Source organism: Petromyzon marinus, unplaced genomic scaffold (assembly GCF_048934315.1).
Source record: "Petromyzon marinus isolate PM22_M1 ecotype Great Lakes invasive population unplaced genomic scaffold, UKy_Petmar_22M1.pri1.0 PM_Scaffold_222, whole genome shotgun sequence".
Classification (NCBI taxonomy): domain Eukaryota; kingdom Metazoa; phylum Chordata; class Hyperoartia; order Petromyzontiformes; family Petromyzontidae; genus Petromyzon; species Petromyzon marinus.
The window spans coordinates 22,501-45,000 of NW_027423194.1; the positions used below are offsets into that span (position 1 = coordinate 22,501).

Below are 22,500 nucleotides of genomic sequence, written 5' to 3' on the forward strand. Positions count from 1 at the left end.
GCCAGATTCACACACTGAGGGGGGCGTGGCCTCACTGAGAGGGGAGTGGCCTCACGGAGAGGGCGTGGCCTCGCTGAGAGGGGCGTGTCCTCACTGAGAGGGGAGTGGCCTCACGGAGGGGGGGCGTGGCCACGCGGAGGGGGCATGTCATCACTGAGAGGGGCGTGTCCTCACTGAGAGGGGAGTGGCCTCACAGAGAGGGCGTGGCCTCGCTGAGAGAGGGGAGTGGCCTCACGGAGAGGGGAGTGTTAGACATGTCCCCCTCGGTGAGGCAGATGTGAAAGCCGCCTCCCTGGTGCTTTTCCATTGCAGGTTTCACGACGAGACCAGCGAGCCTAAATGTCTTCGTACACAATTCGTGAAATAAGTTACCTGGAGTATGGAAGGCGAGGACATGAAATGAAGGGGTCTACAAACATTACATTGGTGACATACTGAGATAGTAAGAGGCACGTGGTTATTGCCCGCGCTCCTTTCAATTACTGAGGGTTGCGCAATCAGAGGGGAGGCTGAGCTCGTCGCCGCCTCACCTCTCGTCTCTTCCTGTATTTGCAGCGGAGCTCCGCAAATTTGGCGATCCTGACCGTGAAAATGATTGGAATCGTTACAGCAATGACATCCACAACACAGATCACGTGGGAAAAAAAAAAATCTTACCATTTCATTTTTTTCGTAACAGCTATTTTTCATTGGAGTTATGACAAGGTGAGGGGCCTTGCCCTCCCCCCCCGCCCCCTGACCGCACGCCCCTGTCCTGAGCGTGTCCCACGCTCAGCCTTTCGGCCACGCCCCCTTCGAGACCTTTCCCGAAGGATCCGGGACCGAGCATCACTTGCCCCACTCAGGCTACGGCTTCCTCCCTCCACCTCTCTCTCAGGCCAGGCCATCGCCAGGACTGTGTCCGCACCCAACCCCCTAAGGGCTCGGCTGACACGCCCCACTCCTGTAACAGTGGCTGCAGCGAACGCCCTCGGGACACCGTTCACGTCGCTACAGATGCATGGCGAGCCTGAGCGTCGGCCTGAGGATCGGTTGTTTTGTGGGTCGCGCAGGTCGCACGGGTCAAATCAGTCGAACATAAGGGACGGCCTGTGCAGCGTATGTCAGAGGGAGTGGAGGAGTGGAGTGGAGGGGAGTGGAGTGGAGGGGGAGTGGAGGGAGTGGAGAGAGTGGAGGGAGGGAGTGGAGGGAGTGGAGGGGAGTGGAGGGAGTGGAGGGAGTGGAGGGAGTGGAGGGGAGTGGAGGGAGGGAGTGGAGGGAGTGGAGGGAGTGGAGGGGAGTGGAGGGAGTGGAGTGGAGGGAGTGGAGGGGAGTGGAGGGAGTGGAGTGGAGGGAGTGGAGGGAGGGAAGTGGAGGGAGTGGAGGGGAGTGGAGGGAAGGAGTGGAGGGAGTGGAGGGGAGTGGATGGAGGAAGTGGAGGGAGGGAGTGGAGAGAGTGGATGGAGGAAGTGGAGGGAGGGAGTGGAGGGAGTGGAGGGAGGGAGTGAGGCCAGGTGGTGTGGTGGTGGACTCACTCGGCCTCATCACGCAGGATCTGGAGAATGATGGGCTTCAGGCTGCCGACAGAGACACGGGGGGGGGGGGGGGGGGGGGGGGGGTGGGGTGAGGGGGGTAGGGGTCAGTGTCGCACTCACCCTCCCCTGCCCCAGTGGTGACGCTGACTGCACATCGCACCCCCAGGTGCTCATTCGCTAGAGAGGCGTCGGGACCGGTTCAGATAAATCGGTGACGTTGGTGGTAGTGGAAGGAGGTGGTGATGGTGGAGGTGGTGGGGGTGATAGTGGTGGTGGAGGCGGTGGAGGCGGTGGTGGGGGTGATGGTGGCGATGGTGGCGATGGTGGTGGAGGCGGTGGTGGAGGCGGTGGTGGAGGCGGTGGTGGTGGCGGTGGTGGTGGAGGCGGTAGTGGAGGTGGTGGAGGCGGTGGGGGTGGTGGAGGCAGTGGTGGTGGTGGTTGTGGAGGCGGTGGGGGTGGTGGAGGCAGTAGTGGAGGTGGTGGAGGCGGTGGGGGTGGTGGAGGCAGTGGTGGTGGTGGCGGTTGTGGAGGCGGTGGGGGTGGTGGAGGCAGTAGTGGAGGTGGTGGTGATAGTGGCGGTGGTGGTGGCGGTGGTGGTTGTGGAGGCGGTGGTGGAGGCGGTGGTGGTGGAGGGGGTGGCGGTAGTGGAGGTGGTGGAGGCGGTGGGGGTGGTGGAGGCGGTGGTAGTGGAGGCGGTGGCGGTAGTGGAGGTGGTGGAGGCGGTGGGGGTGGTGGAGGCGGTGGTGGTGGAGGCGGTAGTGGAGGTGGTGGAGGCGGTTGTGGAGGCGGTAATGGAGTGACAGTGATGGTGGTCGTGGAGGTGGTGGTGGCGGTGGTGGTTGTGGAGGCGGTAATGGAGTGACAGTGATGGTGGTGGTGGAGGTGGTGGTGGTGGCGGTGGTGGAGGTGGTGGCAGTGGTGGGGGTGATGGTGGCGGTGGCGGTTGTGGAGGCGGTAAAATGGAGTGACAGTGATGGTGGAGGTGGTGGTGGTGGCGGTGGTGGAGCTGGTGGTGGTGGTGGTGGTTGTGGAGGCGGTAATGGAGTGACAGTGATGGTGGAGGTGGTGGTGGTGTTGTGGAGGTGGTGGTGGAGGTAGTGGTGGCGGTGGTGGTTGTGGAGGCGGTAATGGAGTGACAGTGATGGTGGAGGTGGTGGTGGTTGTGGAGGCGGTAATGGAGTGACAGTGATGGTGGTGGAGGTGGTGGAGTGGCGGGTAGCGGTGGCGTCCAGAGAGCGATGAGACAGAAGAGCCTTGGGGGCTTCACTGATCTTGGTGTCGTCCGTGAGTCTCTTCCACTGCCTGCCAGCACGCCTCCTCAGCAACACCGCAGCCAGTTGCCGGACCTGAGGCACCGCCGGCACGACAGGAATCACCGCGTTACACCGGGGCCCCCCTCAAAGGTGGCGTGTGGGGGAGAGTGAGCAGGAGAGAGGTAATGGCGTTGTGCTCCCAAACCCCCTGTGTTTGCTGCTAGTTGTGGTTGTTGACTAAACTTGTTGTGGTTGTGGTTGTTGACTAAACTTGTGGTTTGGTTGTTGACTAAACTTGTGGTTGTGGTTGTTGACTAAACTCGTTGTGGTTGTGGTTGTTGACTAAACGTGTTGTTGTGGTTGTTGACTAAACGTGTTGTTGTGGTTGTTGACTAAACTTGTGGTTGTTGTTGTTGACTAAACTTGTTGTGGTTGTGGTTGTTGACTAAACTTGTTGTTGTGGTTGTTGACTAAACTTGTTGTGGTTGTGGTTGTTGACTAAACTCGTTGTGGTTGTTGACTATACTGGCCGAGCGGGTGCCAGTGGTTACCTGGGGATTCTGCGAGCCGGTCAGCACGGAGCAGAGGGCAGCGATGATCGAGGGGCTCCGAAAGGCAACCTTAAGCTCGGCCGTAGCCTGTGCACGCAACCCACGCAACCCACGCAATCCACGCAACCCACGCAACCCACGCAATCCACGCAATCCACGCATCGCAGTCCCCGCAGACACCGGTTAGACAGAGGCAGTAAGATTCACTCAGACACTACATTGGTGACAGACTGATTGTTGATTGACAGGCGAATTGGTGACTAATTGGGGGGGGGGTGTTAATTGTCGAACAATGAGACGCTATCAAGCGTAGGATTTTCATTCGGGTGTAAACAATAATAACAATAACAATAATAACAACAAACCACAACAACAACAATAACAACCATAACGACAACAATAACAACCTTAACAACAACCATAACAATACCAACAACCATAACAATACCAACAACAATAACAACGACAATAACAAAGACAATAACAACAATAACAACCATAACAACAATAACAACCATAACGACAACCATAACAACAACCAATAACAACAACCATAACAATAATAAACAACAATAACAACCATAACAACAACCATAACAACCATAACAATAATAAACAACAATAACAACAATAACAACCATAACGACAACCATAACAACAACCATAACAACAACCATAACAATAATACACAACAATAACAACCATAACAATAATAAACAACAATAACAACAACCATAACAACAACCATAACAATAATAAACAACAACCATAACAACAACCATAACAACCATAACAATAATAAACAATAACAACCATAACAACAACCATAACAATAATAAACAACAATAACAACAACCATAACAACAACCATAACAACAACCATACCAATAATAAACAACAACCATAACAACAACAATAACAACCATAACAATAATAAACAACAATAACAACAACCATAACAACAACCATAACAATAATAAACAACAATAACAACCATAACAACAATCATAACAATAATAAACAACAATAAGAACAACATAACAACAACCATAACAACAACCATAACAATAATAAACAACAATAACAACAACCATAACAATAATAAACAACCATAACAACAACCATAACAACAACCATAACAATAATAAACAACCATAACAACAACCATAACAACAACCATAACAATAATAAACAACAATAACAACAACAATAACAACAACAATAACAACAACCATAACAATAACAAACAACCATAACAACAACCATAACAACAACCATAACAATAATAAACAACAACAATAACAACAACCATAACAACAATAACAACCATAACAACAACCATAACAACCATAACAATAATAAACAACAATAACAACAACCATAACGACAAATCCCTGAGGTATAAAAAGGTATCGCAATTGGCCGTTCAAGACTGCAGGCGCTACGAAGTTTTAAATCGCGTTAATGTTAAAACGTCAAACGTTTATTAAGTTTTTTTGTATCAAGTTTAAAAGCCTCCGTCGTGCTGGGTGTGGCAGGTTATTCGATAAAAGTTATTCGTTAAAATTTTTAACACTTTCTGAGGTAAAAAAAAAATTTTAAACATTTTTTTCTTTAAATCGCGATTTTAAACTTTAAGGAGACGACGCCTTACCGACGTCTAAAATGTCTCGCTTGAACGATTCTGAAATAAGATAACTTACATCGTTCACGTTAACATCAAGTCATTACGTTGACAAGTCATTACGTTGACAAGTCATTACGTTGACAAGTCATTACGTTGACAAGTCATTACGTTGACAAGTCATTACGTTGACAAGTCATTACGTTGACAAGTCATTACATTGACAAGTCATTACGTTGACAAGTCATTACGTTGACAAGTTATAACGTTGACAAGTCATTACGTTGACAAGTTATTACGTCGACAAGTTATTACGTCGACAAGTCATTACGTTGACAAGTCATTACGTTGACAAGTCATTACGTTGACAAGTTATTACATTGACAAGTCATTACGTTGACAAGTCATTACGTTGACAAGTCATTACATTGACAAGTTATTACGTTGACAAGTTATTACGTTGACAAGTTATTACGTTGACAAGTCATTACGTTGACAAGTTATAACGTTGACAAGTCATAACGTTGACAAGAAATTACGTTGACAAGTCATTACGTTGACAAGTTATAACGTTCACAAGTCATTACGTTGACAAGCCATTACGTTGACAAGTCATTACGTTGACAAGTCATTACGTTGACAAGTCATAACGTTGACAAGTCATAACGTTGACAAGTCATTACGTTGACAAGTCATTACGTTGACAAGTCATAACGTTGACAAGTCATAACGTTGACAAGTCATTACGTTGACAAGTCATTACGTTGACAAGTCATTACGTTGACAAGTCATTACGTTGACAAGTCATAACGTTGACAAGTCATAACGTTGACAAGTCATTACGTTGACAAGTCATTACGTTGACAAGTTATTACGTTGACAAGTCATTACGTTGACAAGTCATTACGTTGACAAGTCATTACATTGACAAGTCATTACATTGACAAGTCATTACGTTGACAAGTTATTACATTGACAAGTTATTACGTTGACAAGTCATTACGTTGACAAGTCATTACGTTGACAAGTTATAACGTTGACAAGTTATAACGTTGACCGACCACGCAACTACAAATCGCACTACGCTTGCGCTTTGGCTGGGGGCGGGCCTGCTAGCGTGGGGGCGTGGCCACCCTATCACGCCTCCCCATTGGCCAACGCGAACCGCCGATCGAATCTCGCGCTCCATTGGCCGCCTTCGCCTATCCGCGCTACAAAATACAAAGCGGGTCGGTCGACTCCTCCCCCCAACATCCCCCCCACCCTCATCCCCCCACCCCCACGTGGCCTTTGGCGGGAGAAAAAATCCCTCCGCTTCGGTGACGACGGACGATGAGGTGATGATGATGAGGTGATGATGAGGTGATGATGAGGTGATGATGATGTGATGATGATGAGGTAATGATGAGGTGATGATGATGAGGTGATGATGATGAGGTGATGATGAGGTGATGATGATGAGGTGATGATGAGGTGATGAGGTGATGATGATGTGATGATGATGTGGTAATGATGATGAGTGGTGATGATGTGATGATTATGAGGTAATGATGATGTGATGATTATGAGGTAATGATGATGAGGTGATGATGATGATGTGATGATTATGAGGTGATGATGATGTGATGATTATGAGGTGATGATGAGGTAATGATGATGAGGTGATGATGATTATGAGGTGATGATTATGAGGTAATGATGATTATGAGATGATGATGTGATGATGAGGTAATGATGATGATAATTTCTTTAACTCGAACCTGCTGGATGACGGCGTTGTCGGGCACCAGCAGCTGCAGCAGCACCGCCTCGAGCTCCATCATCGTCGCCGTCGTCTTCGTCGTCGGCGGCGAGTGGCGGGAGACGGAGGGGCGGGAGCGAGGGAATAAATAAATAAATAAGTGGACCACGTGGGGGGAGGTGGCAAGGGGAGAGTAATCGAGCGATAAGGGACGGATCGAGACAGTCGATTAGTAGTAATCGATTATTATTAATCGATTATGGGGGGGGAGGTGGCAAGGGGAGAGTAATCGAGCGACAAGGGGCGGATCGTGACAGTCGATTTTTATTAATCGTTTAGTATTAATCGATTATGGGGGGGGGGGGGGGTGGCAAGGGGAGAGTAATCGAGCGATAGGGGGAGGATCGAGACAGTCGATTTTTATTAATCGATTAGTATTAATCGATTATTGGGGGGGGGGGGTGGAGGTGGCAAGGGGAGAGTAATCGAGCGATAAGGAGGCGGATCGAGACAGTCGATTATTATTAATCGATTATCAATAGATTAATAAGATGGTCAAAGTATATTCTTAGTTTTTTCGGTAAAGTCACGTTGAAGAGAAACAACAAAATAACAAAATATATATAAAACAATAAAAAATTCTCACGACGTTTCGACCATAACTCAAACGGTCGTGAGAATTTTTTATTGTTTTATATATATTTTGTTGTTTCTCTTCAACGTGACTTTACCGAAAAAACTAAGAATATGAATTACTGCAGTCACGAAAGCTTTAAATCAAAAAATGGTCAAAGTAGTTTGTAAGGTAAATCTAGACTTAAAGCTTTCGTGACTGCAGGAATTCAGACTCTGTGGGCCTTTCTGTAAAAGTCCACGTCGACGGTTTTTGTTGTTGTTGTTTTTATTTGAACCTATCTACGTGACTTTAGCGAAAGACCCACAGAGTGTAGAGTTTGTGAGGTTACTCAAAGGAGGGGGAGTGCGAAGGGATGGCTAATTGGGTTGATGTCGGCAATCGACTACTCTGGGCTGGAGGGGTTTAAACGGTGGGAGGGGGGCGGGGTGGAGGGGCGGAGTCTGTGTCGGGGGGAAGCTCCTCCCCCTCGACCCTCCCTTCGCGTCTCCCCACGCCCCTCTTCAAGCCCCTCCCCACGCCCCTCCCCACGCCCCTCCACACGCCCCATCCTCTTCACGCCCCTCCCCACGCCCCTCCTCCCCACGCCCCTCCCCACGCCCCTCCTCCTCCCCACGCCCCTCTCTCCCACGCCCATCCTGCATCCCCACGCCCCTCCCCACGCCCCTCCCCACGCCCCTCCTCTCCACGCCCCTCACTTCGCCCCTCTTCACGCCCCTCCCCACGCCCCTCCTCTCGCCCCTCCCCACGCCCCTCCCCACGCCCCTCGCCTCTCTTGTTGTGGAGTGACTCATGCAAGCCAGCTATGGCTGCAGGGTTTGGTGGTAAATGTTGTTGATGTCGTTTATTGCGAAAATTCGGTCACAGTTTTATTTTGGTGACTTCGAAAGCGTTTTTTTGGTTTGGCCATGTTTGTTTTGTTGTAGTGCCGAGGTTGACTGATGGCCTTAATCTAAGTTGTCTTGTGGTTGTTGTATGTTTTTGACTTGCATCCCACTGGGATTTTTTTGCACACAGCGTTGGTGTACAGTGATTTTTCTGCAATATTTTGATGTTTTTTTCTTGGATTTTCTGTTTGCACAAAGTCACATCGTCACTTTAAGATGTTTTCTTGTTCACGTTTTAGTTTTTTTGCTTGTTTGCGGTTGCACCCGATTCAAGAGCCGAATGGTTCACAGGGATCTTTACCTAATTAATGAAACTGAAAACTCGCCCCTCTCTCGCCCCTCCCTCGCCCCCTCGCCCCGCCCCTCGCCCCTCCCCTCCCCTCGCCCCTCCCCACACGCCCCTCCCTCACCCCTCCCTCGCCCCTCCCCACGCCCCTCCCTCACCCCTCCCTCGCCCCTCTCCACACCCTCCCTCGCCCCTCCCTCGCCCCTCCCCATGCCCCTCGCCCCTCTCTACGCTCCTCCCTCGCCCCTCTCTACGCTCCTCCCTCGCCCCTCCCCACGCCCCTCCATCGCCCTTCCCTCGCCCCTCCCATGCCCCTCCCTCGCCCCTCTCCACGCCCCTCCCTCGCCCCTCTCCACGCCCCTCTCTCGCCCCTCTCCACGCTCCTCCCTCGCCCCTCCCTCGCCCCTCCCTCGCCCCTCTCCACGCCCCTCCCTCGCCCCTCCCCTCACCCCTCTCCACGCCCCTCCCTCGCCCCTCCCTCGCCCCTCTCCACGCCCCTCCCTCGCCCCTCTCCACACCCTCCCTCACCCCTCTCCACGCCCCTCCCTCCGCCCCTCCCTCGCCCCTCTCCACGCCCCTCCCTCGCCCCTCCCTCGCCCCTCTCCACGCTCCTCCCTCGCCCCTCCCCACGCCCCTCCCTCGCCCCTCCTCGCCCCACTCCACGCCCCTCCCTCGCCCCTCCCTCGCCCCTCTCCACGCCCCTCCCTTGCCCCTCTCCACGCCCCTCCCTCGCCCCTCCCTCGCCCCTCTCCACGCCCCTCCGTCACCCCTCTCCACACCCCTCCCTCGCCACCCTTCGCCCCTCCCCTCCTCCGCCACTTATGCCAGAGCGGAGGTTTTACCTCCAGCTCCAGGAGCGGTGGTGCAGCGGTTAGGTCGACTCAGCCTCAAACGAGTTTATCCAGTGCGGTGTGTGGTAGTAACGGCATCGCCACTGGGGGGAGACAAAGGCGGCCGGGCGTGGTGCTGGCCACCCACCCCCTCTGTGTGTGCCACAGCGTCCGTAGCCTTCATGAGGTGGTGTTGCTGCTGGCTAAGAGCACTTGCCCCAACAGTTTGTTACAGCTACACGGGGGATCTTTGTCTTGTCACTGGATCGATATGTATTCGTGGAGGAAATCATGAGCTGTGAAGCTCTTTGTCACAGATGTCAGTGTCGGAATATTTATTTAGACTCATTCACTCACACACACCCACACTCTCACCCACCTACTCACACACCCACCCACCCATTCACTCACACACTCACCCACCCCACCCACTCATTCACTCACACACACCCACTCACCCACCTACTCACACACCCACCCACCCACTCACACACCCACTCACACACCCACCCACTCATTCACTCACACACACCCACTCACCCACCTACTCACACACCCACTCATTCACTCACACACACACCCACTCACACACTCTCACCCACCCACTCATTCACTCACACACACTCACTCACACACACACTCTCACCCACCTACTCACACACCCTACCACTCATTCACTCACACACACCCACTCACCCACCTACTCACACACCCACCCACTCATTCACTCACACACACACTCTCACTCACCCACCCACTCACCCACCCACTCTCACACCCACCCACTCATTCACTCACACACACCCACCCACTCACCCACCTCCTCACACATCCACCTACTCACCCACTCACTGAGTGAGTGTTTGGGGTGGGTTGGTGAGTGAGTGGGTGAGTGCGAGTGAGTGGGTGATTGAATGAATGCGTGGGTGAGTGAATGAGTGTGAGTGGGTGGGTGAGTGCGAGTGGGTGAGTGATTGAATGAGTGGGTGAGTGAATGAATGAGTGGGTGAGTGAATGAGTGGGTGGGTGAGTGAATGAGTGTGTGTGAGTGGGTGGAGTGAGGTAAGTGGGTGGAGTGGCTGAGTGGTGAAGGTGGTGGTGCTGGTGGTGATGGGGCAGTTGTGGAGGAGAGTGGAGAGTTTTCCATACCTGGGCAGTGTGCTCATGACCGGCTCCGGTTTGACAGCAGAGGTCTCACTCCCAATCAGTCGAGCGGCAATATCTTCTCATCGGCTGCCGAACGCTGCTGCTGCTGTGTGGAAGCTGCCTGGTCTGTCGCTCCACACAAAGCTTCGGGTCTTCTCGGCCACGGTCATGCCCTCCCTTATCTACGCTTGCGAAAGGTGATCTCCCCCCCCCCCCCCTAATGGAACATCTTAGCCGGTTAGAAACATTCAGGGCCGGCCCTGGCTATCATCCATCCTGGGTTTAACCTGCAGGCTGGATTGTGTGAGGAGCTCACAAATCCTTGAAAGATCTGGCCAAAGTCCCATCGGTGAGCTCCTCCGGCAGGCAAGGCTGCGTTGGCTGGGTCATGTAGCCCGCATGCCTAGCCACCGCATGCCGAAACAGCTTTTGTTCGGCCGGATCGGGGGGCTAAATGCGCTCGGCACGGGCTAGAGAAGAGATGGAGTGATGTGGTACAGGAGGATGTAGAGCTGAATGGACTTGCCGATGACCGGTACCAGCGGTGTCAAGATCGGCCTCTGTGGAGGAGGAGGCTCGCGAAGGACACTGCTACTGGGCAGTGCCAGGCTAGGTGCACCTTGAGGCTACTGGGCAGTTGGAGGCAGTCGCCCTCCAGCAACAACAACGGAGGGTGGAGGAGCGACGCTCACAATGAGCGGAGCGCCGGGTGGCTAAAGCACAGGAGGTTGGCACAGTAGGGGGCACAGGTGGTGCATCAGCCAGTTCTCAGGCAGTCGACCCGTGGCACCTGCTGGGTCTGCCCCGTGACCTCCTGCCAGCGGGCGTTCAACACTTCACGTGGCCTCAACGTGCACCTGGCCTGGCACAAGCATCGTGGTGACGTCACCACCACTTAGTGGCGAATGGCGGTTGTTGATGGTGGTGGAGGAGGTGGTGGTGGTGGAGGTGGTGGTGGTGAAGTTGGTGGTGGAGGAGGTGGTGGTGGTGGAGATGGTGGTGGTGGAGGAGGTGGTGGTGTTGGTGAAGGTGGTGGTGGAGGGGGTGGGTGGATGATTGGATGAGTGGTTGAGTGGATGAATGAGTGGGTGGGTCAGTAGGGTGGATGGGTGAGTGGCTAATGTAGGTGTGTGAGTGGGTGGTGTGTGTGGAGCGGTGGTGTAGTGGTTAGCGCTACGAACCCAGCGACCAGAGTTCGATTTCTGCTCACGGCCACCAACACCCAGTAGTGACGATTATCTGAACCGGTCGTGGGCCTCCCCTAGGTCGACTCAGCCTCAAATGAGTTCCTGGTACGGTGTGTAAACATCGCCACTGGGGAGACAAAAACGGTCGGGCGTGGTGCTGGCCACCCACCCCCCTCGTGTGCCACAGTTCCAGTAGCCTTTAAAGGTGCTCGCTAACAGCACTTGCCCCAACAGTCTGTTACAGGCTATACGGGGGATCTTTGTGTAGTGTGTGTAGGTGGTGCGTGGTGGTGTCCGTGTATGCGTGGTGGGTGGGGGGCAGTAGCGTAGGGGTTAGCGCTACGCTGCGCTATGAACCCGGCGACCCGGGTTCGATTCCTGCTCGGGGCTAAGAACCAGTGACGGCGATTATCTGAACCGGTCCTGGGCCTCGCTCTAGATCGACTCGGCCTCAAATGAGTTAGGTGCCAGGGTAGCCCCCCCTGGTGCGCTAGCTTGGCTCGGGTGCAGCCAGTGGAAAAGCACCACCCGTGCCGTACCAGGGTGGTCCCCGCCCTATAAGCCGGCTCGGCTCGGGTGTGACCAGTGGAAAAGCACCACCCGTGCCGTGCCAGGGTAGCCCACCATGAGTCGGCTCGGCTCGGGTACGGCCAGTGGAAAAGCACCACCCGTGCCGTGCCAGTAGATAGCCCACCATGAGCCGGCTCGGCTCGGGTGCGACCAGTGGAAAAACACCAGCTGTGCCGTGCCAGTAGATGGCCCACCATGAGCCGGCTCGGATCGGGTGTGACCAGTGGACAAGCACCACCCGTGCCGTGCCAGGGTAGCCCACCATGAGTCGGCTCGGCTCGGGTACGGCCAGTGGAAAAGCACCACCCGTGCCGTGCCAGTAGATAGCCCACCATGAGCCGGCTCGGCTCGGGTGCGACCAGTGGAAAAACACCAGCTGTGCCGTGCCAGTAGATGGCCCACCATGAGCCGGCTCGGATCGGGTGTGACCAGTGGACAAGCACCACCCGTGCCGTGCCAGGGTAGCCCACCATGAGTCGGCTCGGCTCGGGTACGGCCAGTGGAAAAGCACCACCCGTGCCGTGCCAGTAGATAGGCCACCATGAGCCGGCTCGGCTCGGGTGTGACCAGTGGAAAAACACCACCCGTGCCGTGCCAGGGTGGTCCCCGCCCTATAAGCCGGCTCGGCTCGGGTGCGACCAGTGGAGAAGCACCACCCGTGCCGTGCCAGTAGGTAGCCCCCCCCATGAGTTGGCGTGGGTGCGGCCATTGAGGGTGTGGGGGATAAGAAACAACCATTCAGGAAGTGGCACAACAAGGGGGTGGGGTCTCACGGGGGGGGGGGGGGGGGGATGGTAGAGATGTCGAGATTAAGGCCGGTTTTTTTTTTTAAATAGAAGTCAGGTTACAAAGGTGAGCGGACGGACGGACGGACGAGAACGCAACGCGCATAAACATTTTTGACGAGAATAGGGAGGGGGGGCCCCCCCTCCCCCCTGAGTTGGGGGGGGGGGGTGTGGGGTGCTCCCCCCCCCCCCCCCCCGACGAGAGACGGTGCTTTCTGGCGAAGAGATGAGGCGTTGTTGTCAATGGCGAGGATCGTCGCCACCGGTTAATTGGTTAATTCTGGGTGTTCCCCGGCTTCTTGCCACACCGCTGCCACCACCGCCACCACCGCCACCACCACAATCGGCAATCGGTAGTGGCCGGAGATCACGACACCACCACCGCCACCACCACGGCCACCGTCGAAGCTACCACCGTCGCCACCACCGCCACCACCGTCGCCACCACCGCCACCACAACCGCCACCACCACCACCACCCTCACCACCACCACCACAACCGCCACCACCATCACCACCCTCACCACCACCACCACAACCGCCACCACCGCCACCACCACCACCCTCACCACCACCACCACAACCGCCACCACCATCACCACCCTCACCACCACCACCGCCACCACCATCACAGTCTCCCTCCCGCTTTTCCGTTCTTCGGCGGTATTAGTGGGTGGGTGGGTGGGGGTAGTGGGTGGGGGTGTGGGTGTGTGGGTGGGTGGGGGTAGTGGGTGGGGGTAGGGTGTGTGTGGGTGGGGGTAGTGGGTGGGTAGTGGGTGGGTGTGTGGGTAGTGGGTGGGTGTGTGGGTAGTGGGTGGGTAGTGGGTAGTGGGTGGGTAGTGGGATGGGTAGTGGGTGGGTGTGTGGGTAGTGGGTGGGTGTGTGGGTAGTGGGTGGGTGTGTGGGTAGTGGGTGGGTGTGTGGGTAGTGGGTGGGTAGTGGGTGGGTGTGTGGGTAGTGGGTGGGTGTGTGGGTAGTGGGTGGGTAGTGGGTGGGTGTGTGGGTAGTGGGTGGTGGTTTTGTTGCGGTCGGAGCGGTTCCCTTCTCCACTGCTGGATGAGTGACCTCTCCGCAGATGGCGGCGGTAGTGGGGGGCGGGGGTTGTGGGCGGGGGTGGGGGGCGGGGGTAGTGGGCGGGGGTGGTGGGCGGGGGTAGTGGGTGGAGTTCTTTGACCGTACTTCACCGCGCTGGTCAGTGTGTGGGGTTGTTGATGAAGATGAGTAGGTTTGCGTCGGGGGGGGGGGCGGGGTAGGTGGGTTGGTGGGAGGGTAGGTGGGTGGGTGGGGGGGGTAGGTGGGTGGGCGGGGGGGGTAGGTGGGTGGGCGGGGGGGGGTAGGTGGATGTGCGGGGGGTAGCTGGGTGCGGGGTGGGTGGGTACGGGGATAAGTAGGTAAGTAGGTGGGAGGGGAATGTAGGTGGGCAGGTAGGTGGGTGGGTGCGAGGGTAGGGGGGGATAAGTGGATAGGTGGGTGGGGGAGTGCGGGGATAAGTTGGTAAGTAGGTGGGAGGCTAGGTGGGTGGGAGGGTAGTTGGGTGGGTAGGTAGGTTAGGTGGGTGCGGGTGTAAGTGGCTAGGTGGGTGGGTGGGTAGGGGGGGTAGGTGGGTGGGTGGGTGTAAGTGGCTAGGTGGGTGGGGTGGGTAGGGGGGGTAGGTGGGTGTAAGTGGCTAGGTGGGTGGGGTGGGTAGGGGGGTAGGTGGGTGGGTGGGTAGGGGGGGTAGGTGGGTGGGTGGGTAGGGGGGGTAGGTGGGTGGGGTGGCTAGGTGGGTGGGTGTAAGTGGCTAGGTGGGTGGGGTGGGTAGGGGGGGGTAGGTGGGTGGGTGGGTAGGGGGGGTAGGTGGGTGGGTGAGTAGGGGGGTAGGTGGGTGGTTGGGTAGGGGGGGTAGGTGGGTGGGGTGGCTAGGTGGGTGGGTGTAAGTGGCTAAGTGGGTGGGGTGGGTAGGGGGGGTAGGTGGGTGGGGTGGGTGGGTGTAAGTGGCTAGGTGGGTGGGGTGGGTAGGGGGGTAGGTGGGTGGGGTGGGTGGGTATAAGTGGCTAGGTGGGTGGGGTGGGTAGGGGGGGTAGGTGGGTGGGGTGGGTAGGTGGGTGGGGTGGGTGGGTATAAGTGGCTAGGTAGGTTGGTGGCTAGGTGGGTGGGTAGGTGGGTGGGGTGGGTGGGTATAAGTGTCTAGGTGGGTGGGGTGGGTAGGGGGGTAGGTGGGTGGGGTGGGTGGGTATAAGTGGCTAGGTGGGTGGGTGGGTAGGTGGGGTAGGTGGGTGGGTGGGTAGGGGCGGTAGGTGGGTGGGGTGGCTAGGTGGGTGGGGTGGGTGGGTATAAGTGGCTAGGTAGGTGGGTGGTTAGGTGGGTGGGTATAAGTGGGTGGCTAGGTGGGTGGGGTGGGTGGGTATAAGTGGCTAGGTGGGTGGGTAGGGGGGGTAGGTGGGGTAGGTGGGTGGGGTGGGTGGGTATAAGTGGGTGGGGTGGGTATAAGTGGCTAGGTGGGTGGGTAGGTGGGTGGGTATAAGTGGGTGGGGTGGGTGGGGAGTACACAACAATCGTAAACTTTGCTTCACTGCCCCGCTGCCTCCAGGCCCACGCTGCTCTAACTGGTGACCCAGGGAAGGGTTGTCTGTCCGTGTGTAATGACGTGGGGGTCACGGTGACCTAGCTCTGTGTGTAACGTGGGGGTCACGGTGACCTAGCTCTGTGTGTAACGTGGGGGTCACGGTGACCTAGCTCTGTGTGTAACGTGGGGGTCACGGTGACCTAGCTCTGTGTGTAACGTGGGGGTCACGGTGACCTAGCTCTGTGTGTAACGTGGGGGTCACGGTGACCTAGCTCTGTGTGTAACGTGGGGGTCACGGTGACCTAGCTCTGTGTGTAACGTGGGGGTCACGGTGACCTAGCTCTGTGTGTAACATGGGGGTCACGGTGACCTAGCGCTGTGTGTAACGTGGGGGTCACGGTGACCTAGCTCTGTGTGTAACGTGGGGGTCACGGTGACCTAGCGCTGTGTGTAATGACGTGGGGGTCATGGTGACCTAGCGCTGTGTGTAACGTGGGGGTCACGGTGACCTAGCTCTGTGTGTAACGTGGGGGTCACGGTAAACTAGCTCCATGTGTAACGTGGGGGTCACGGTGACCTAGCGCTGTGTGTAACGTGGGGGTCACGGTGACCTAGCTCTGTGTGTAACGTGGGGGTCACGGTGGACTAGCGCTGTGTGTAACGTGGGGGTCACGGTGACCTAGCTCTGTGTGTAACGTGGGGGTCACGGTGACCTAGCGCTGTGTGTAATGACGTGGGGGTCACGGTGACCTAGCGCTGTGTGTAACGTGGGGGTCACGGTGGACTAGCGCTGTGTGTAACGTGGGGGTCACGGTGACCTAGCACTGTGTGTAATGACGTGGGGGTCACGGTGGACTAGCGCTGTGTGTAATAACGTGGGGGTCACGGTAAACTAGCGCTGTGTGTAACGTGGGGGTCACGGTGACCTAGCGCTGTGTGTAATGACGTGGGGGTCACAGTGACCTAGTGCCGTGTGTAACGTGGGGGTCACGGTGACCTAGCTCTGTGTGTAACGTGGGGGTCACGGTGACCTAGCTCTGTGTGTAACGTGGGGGTCACGGTGAACTAGCGCTGTGTGTAACGTGGGGGTCACGGTGAACTAGCACTGTGTGTAATAACGTGGGGGTCACGGTGAACTAGCGGTGTGTAATGACGTGGGGGTCACGGTAAACTAACGGTGTGTGTAATGACGTGGGGGTCACGGTGACCTAGCTCTGTGTGTAATGACGTGGGGGTCACGGTGAACTAGCGCTGTGTGTAATGACGTGGGGGTCACGGTGACCTAGCGCTGTGTGTAATGACGTGGGGGTCACGGTGACCTAGCGCTGTGTGTAACGTGGGGGTCACGGTGAACTAGCTCTGTGTGTAATGACGTGGGGGTCACGGTAAACTAGCGCTGTGTGTAACGTGGGGGTCACGGTGACCTAGCGCTGTGTGTAATGACGTGGGGGTCACGGTAAACTAGCTTCGTGTGTAACGTGGGGGTCACGGTGAACTAGCTCCGTGTGTAACGTGTGGTTGACGGTAAACCGGGCAAGTGTGGTGAAATCTACTGGCGTTGCTTTGTACTCCCCGCAGCTTCACGGATCCCGTACTGACCAGTAGAGTGTGGGGGTGGGTGGGGCACAAGGCAGCTACCACAAAGCCTCAGGCCTACCCAGGGGGACAAGGCAGCTACCACAAAGCCTCAGGCCTACCCAGGAGGACAAGGCAGCTACCACAAAGCCTCAGGCCTACCCAGGGGGACAAGGCAGCTACCACAAAGCCTCAGGCCTACCCAGGGGGACAAGGCAGCTGTCACAAAGCCTCGGGCCTACAGTGAGGGAAAAAAGTATTTGATCTCCTGCTGATTTTGTACGTTTGCACACTGACAAAGAAATGATCAGTCTCTAATTTTAATGGTAGGTTTATTTGAACAGTGAGAGACAGAATAACAACAAAATCCAGAAAAACGCATGTCAAAAAATGTTATAAATTGATTTGCATTTTAATAAGGGAAATAAGTATTTGACCCCCTCTCAATCAGAAAGATGTCTGGCCCCCAGGTGTCCTTTATACAAGTAACGAGCTGAGATTAGGAGCACACTCTTAAAGGGAGTGCTCCTAATCTCAGCTTGTTACTTGTATAGAAGACACCTGTCCACAGAAGCAATCGATCAATCAGATGCCAAACTCTCCACCATGGCCAAGACCAAAGAGCTCTCCAAGGATGTCAGGGACAAGATTGTAGACCTACACAAGGCTGGAATGGTCTACAAGACCATTGCCAAGCAGCTTGGTGAGATGGTGAGATGGTGACAATAGTTGGTGCGATTACTCGCAAATGGAAGAAACACAAAAGAACTGCCAATCTCCCTCGGCCTGGGGCTCCATGCAAGATCTCACCTCCTGGAGTTGCAATGATCATGAGAACGGTGAGGAATCAGCCCAGAACTACACGGGAGGATCTTGTCAATGATCTCAAGGCAGCTGGGACCAGAGTCACCAAGAAAACAATTGGTAACACACTACGCCGTGAAGGACTGAAATCCTGCAGCGCCCGCAAGGTCTCCCTGCTCAAGAAAGCACATATACATGCCCGTCTGAAGTTTGCCAATGAACATCTGAATGATTCAGAGGACAACTGGGTGAAAGTGTTATGGTCAGATGGGACCAAAATGGAGCTCTTTGGCATCAACTCAACTCGCCGTGTTTGGAGGAGGAGGAATGCTGCCTATGACCCCAAGAACACCATCCCCACCGTCAAACATGGAGGTGGAAACATTATGCTTTGGGGGTGTTTTTCTGCTAAGGGGACAGGACAACTTCACTGCATCAAAGGGACGATGGACGGGGCCATGTACCGTCAAATCTTGGGTGAGAACCTCCTTCCCTCAGCCAGGGCATTGAAAATGGGTCGTGGATGGGTATTTCAGCATGTCAATGACCCAAAACACACGGCCAAGGCAACAAAGGAGTGGCTCAAGAAGAAGCACATTAAGGTCCTGGAGTGGCCTAGCCAGTCTCCAGACCTTAATCCCATGGAAAATCTGTGGAGGGAGCTGAAGGTTCGAGTTGCCAAACGTCAGCCTCGAAACCTTAATAACTTGGAGAAGGTCTGCAAAGAGGAGTGGGACAAAATCCCTCCTGAGATGTGTGCAAACCTGGTGGCCAACCACAAGAAACGTCTGACCTCTGTGATTGCCAACAAGGGTTTTGCCACCAAGTACTAAGTCATGTTTTGCAGAGGGGCCAAATACTTATTTCCCTCATTAAAATGCAAATCAATGTATAACATTTTTGACATGCGTTTTTCTGGATTTTTTTTGTTATTCTGTCTCTCGCTGTTCAAATAAACCTACCATTAAAATTATAGACTGATCATTTCTTTGTCAGTGGGCAAACGTACAAAATCAGCAGGGGATCAAATACTTTTTTTCCCTCACTGTACCTATGGGAACCAGGCAGCTACCACAAAGCCTCAGGCCTACCCAGGGGGACAAGGCAGTCGCCACAAAGCCTCGGGCCTACCCAGGGAAGGAAGGCAGTCGCCACAAAGCCTCGGGCCTACCCAGGGGGACAAGGCAGCTACGTATGTATGTTCAACTTCTTTCGCACCGTACATAGCCAACCGTGCTAATCGGAGCTACCAAAAAATCCTCAGGCCTACGCAGGGGGGGAAGGCAGTCGCCACAGAGCCTGGGGCCTACCCAGGCGGGCAGGGGAGGGGGGGGGGGGATGGGCAAGGCAGCGACCACAAAGCCTCGGGCCTACCCAGGAGGATAAGGCAGTCGCCACAAAGCCTCGGGCCTACCCAGGAGGATAAGGCAGTCGCCACAAAGCCTCGGGCCTAAGCAGGGGAGGAAGGCAGTCGCCACAAAGCCTCGGGCCTACCCAGGGAGGGGAGAGGGGGGGGGGGCGGGGTAGGGAGAAGGGGGGGCAAGGCAGCCCCTCCAAAAGCCTCGGGCCTACCCGCCCCCCCTTCCCCCCCCCGGAATGGGGGGGAGGGGGGGGGCGGCCTAAAGCCGCAGGCGTCAGTGTGGCAGCAGGTGGGGCTTGTCGGCGGCAGAGAGCGACGTGGGTGCAAGCGACGGTGGCGGGGTGTTGTAGCCGCACACCGAGGGCCCCCAAGCCCCTGGGGGGGTCTCCCGCTCGTCCCTGCGGGAGGGCCCCCCTTCGCCCAACGGCGCCTTGGTGCCGGCTTTCCCGCCGTGGCCTCCGCTCGTCGCTCGGTCCATGGCTGCCGAGCCGCCTCCCTCCCCTCCTCTGCATCCGCCTCCGCCTCCGCCACTGTTGCCGGCGATGTTGGCGATGATGGTGATGGGCTGGGCATCTCCATTCGCCTGCATGAAGGCCTGCGGGGGCGGTGTGGGTGGGGGGGGGGGGTGGAATATGATGATGTGCGTTGGTCTAACAGCGGCTTCCCATGCTCGCCGGTCAAAGCTACGGTTGAGTTGAGGAGGTCACGGCGGTCCCGATGAGGTCACGGAGGCCGCAACGAGGTCACAGAGGCCGCAACGAGGTCACAGAGGCCCTGGTGAGGTCACGGAGGCCCCGGTGAGGTCACAGAGGCCCTGGTAAGGTCACAGAGGCCCTGGTAAGGTCACAGAGGCGCCGGTGAGGTCACGGAAGCCCTGGTGAGGTCACAGAGGCCCTGGTGAGGTCACAGAGGCCCTGGTGAGGTCACAGAGGCCCTGGTGAGGTCACAGAGGCCCTGGTGATGTCACGGAGGCCCTAGTGAGATCACGGAGGCTGCAGAAAGGTCACGGAGGCCCCAGTGAGGTCACTGAGGCCCTGGTGAGGTCACAGAGGCCCCGGTGAGGTCACTGAGGCCCCAGTGAGGTCACAGAAGCCCCGTGGAAGTCACGGATTAACGCCGATAACGCTTCGCGTGTTCCGAGATTCCAGCGCTGAACTGCGACTTGCGGCCATCTCGGAACGGAGAAGACCGCTTAACCAGGGCGGCCTGCATGGTTCCAACTAGGAGCCTCTGCAACGAGCGTACAAAGCGCAACGTACTGCACACGGGCACGCGCAACGTGCTCGGGAGCGGTAGTGCAGCTATGAACTTGGTGTGCGGGTCTATAGCTCTCTGTGCGGGTCTATGGGTCTCTGTGTGGGTCTATGGGTCTCTGTGTGAGTCTATGGCTCTCTGCGCGAGTCTACGGCTCTGTGTGGGTCTATGGGTCTCTGTGTGGGTCTATGGGTCTCTGTGTGTAAGTCTACGGCTCTGTGTGGGTCTATGGGTCTCTGTGTGGGTCTATGGCTCTCTGTGTGTGGGTCTATGGGTCTCTGTGTGAGTCTATGGCTCTCTGCGCGAGTCTACGGCTCTGTGTGGGTCTATGGGTCTCTGTGTGGGTCTATGGGTCTCTGTGTGTAAGTCTACGGCTCTGTGTGGGTCTATGGGTCTCTGTGTGGGTCTATGGCTCTCTGTGTGTGGGTCTATGGGTCTTTGTGTGTAAGTCTACGGCTCTGTGTGGGTCTATGGCTCTCTGTGTGGGTCTATGGCTCTCTGTGTGGGTCTACGGCTCTCTGTGTGTGGGTCTATGGGTCTCTGTGTGGGTCTATGGGCTCTTTGTGTGGGTCTATGGGTCTCTGTGTGTAAGTCTACGGCTCTGTGTGGGTCTATGGGTCTCTGTGTGTGGGTCTATGGGTCTCTGCGTGGGTCTATGGGTCTCTGTGTGTGGGTCTATGGGTCTTTGTGTGTAAGTCTACGGCTCTGTGTGGGTCTATGGCTCTCTGTGTGGGTCTATGGGTCTCTGCGTGGGTCTATGGGTCTCTGTGTGTGGGTCTATGGGTCTCTGTGTGTGGGTCTATGGGTCTTTGTGTGTAAGTCTACGGCTCTGTGTGGGTCTATGGCTCTCTGTGTGGGTCTACGGCTCTCTGTGTGGGTCTATGGGTCTCTGTGTGTGGGTCTATGGGTCTCTGCGTGGGTCTATGGGTCTCTGTGTGTGGGTCTATGGGTCTTTGTGTGTAAGTCTACGGCTCTGTGTGGGTCTATGGCTCTCTGTGTGGGTCTATGGGTCTCTGCGTGGGTCTATGGGTCTCTGTGTGTGGGTCTATGGGTCTCTGTGTGTGGGTCTATGGGTCTTTGTGTGTAAGTCTACGGCTCTGTGTGGGTCTATGGCTCTCTGTGTGGGTCTACGGCTCTCTGTGTGGGTCTATGGCTCTCTGCGCGAGTCTACGGTTCTCCGCTGTGTGAGTCTATGGCTGTCTGTCTGGGTCTATGGGTCTCTGTGTGTGGGTCTATGGGTCTCTGTGTGTGGGTCTATGGGTCTCTGTGTGTGGGTCTATGGGTCTTTGTGTGTGGGTCTATGGCTCTCTGCACGAGTCTACGGCTCTCTGTGTGGGTCTATGGCTCTCTGTGTGTGGGTCTATGGCTCTCTGTGTGTGCGTCTATGGGTCTCTGTGTGTGGGTCTATGGGTCTTTGTGTGTGGGTCTATGGCTCTCTGCACGAGTCTACGGCTCTCTGTGTGGGTCTATGGCTCTCCGCCGTGTAAGTCTATGGCTGTCTGTCTGGGTCTATGGGTCTCTGTGTGTAAGTCTACGGCTCTGTGTGGGTCTATGGCTCTCTGCCCTAGTCTACGGCTCTCTGTGTGGGTCTATGGGTCTCTGTGTGGGTCTATGGCTCTCTGTGTGTGGGTCTATGGCTCTCTGTGTGTAAGTCTACGGCTCTGTGTGAGTCTATGGCTCTCTGCCCTAGTCTACGGCTCTCTGTGCGGGTCTACGGCCCTCCGCTGTGCGAGTCTACGGCTCTGTCTGGGTCTACGGCTCTGTCTGGGTCTACGGCTCTCCTCTGTGCGGGTCTACGGCTCTCTGCGTGTGCCTATGGCTCTCGGTGTGCGGCTACACCTCCCCGCCACCGTCACTGCCGCCTGCCCTGCTCTCCGCCGCCGACAACCCACACCTGCTGCCACACCGATGCCGTAGCTCCTGGGCGAGGGGAGGCCCGAGGCTTTGTGGTAGCT

General features: G+C 55.9%; 2 protein-coding genes across 2 annotated transcripts in view; both read right to left on the reverse strand.

Annotated features, from left to right (window-relative positions):
* LOC116938455 (importin-4-like) overlaps positions 1-6,835 on the reverse strand; it is a 28,260-nt gene extending 21,425 nt beyond the window's left edge. Inside the window, exons 1-4 of the mRNA XM_076063873.1 lie at positions 6,703-6,835; positions 3,319-3,405; positions 2,781-2,860; positions 1,515-1,556 (exon numbers count right to left, since the gene is read on the reverse strand). Coding sequence (XP_075919988.1) covers positions 1,515-1,556; positions 2,781-2,860; positions 3,319-3,405; positions 6,703-6,765 — 272 coding nt within the window. The 5' untranslated portion in view covers positions 6,766-6,835. The remainder of the gene's footprint in view (positions 1-1,514; positions 1,557-2,780; positions 2,861-3,318; positions 3,406-6,702) is intronic.
* A 10,610-nt stretch (positions 6,836-17,445) lies between these two features.
* The window catches only part of LOC116938456 (uncharacterized), a gene marked incomplete at its 5' end in the record, with an annotated part of 29,139 nt that continues 24,084 nt past the window's right edge, over positions 17,446-22,500 (reverse strand). Inside the window, one exon of the mRNA XM_032945574.2 lies at positions 17,446-19,886. Coding sequence (XP_032801465.2) covers positions 19,566-19,886 — 321 coding nt within the window. The remainder of the gene's footprint in view (positions 19,887-22,500) is intronic.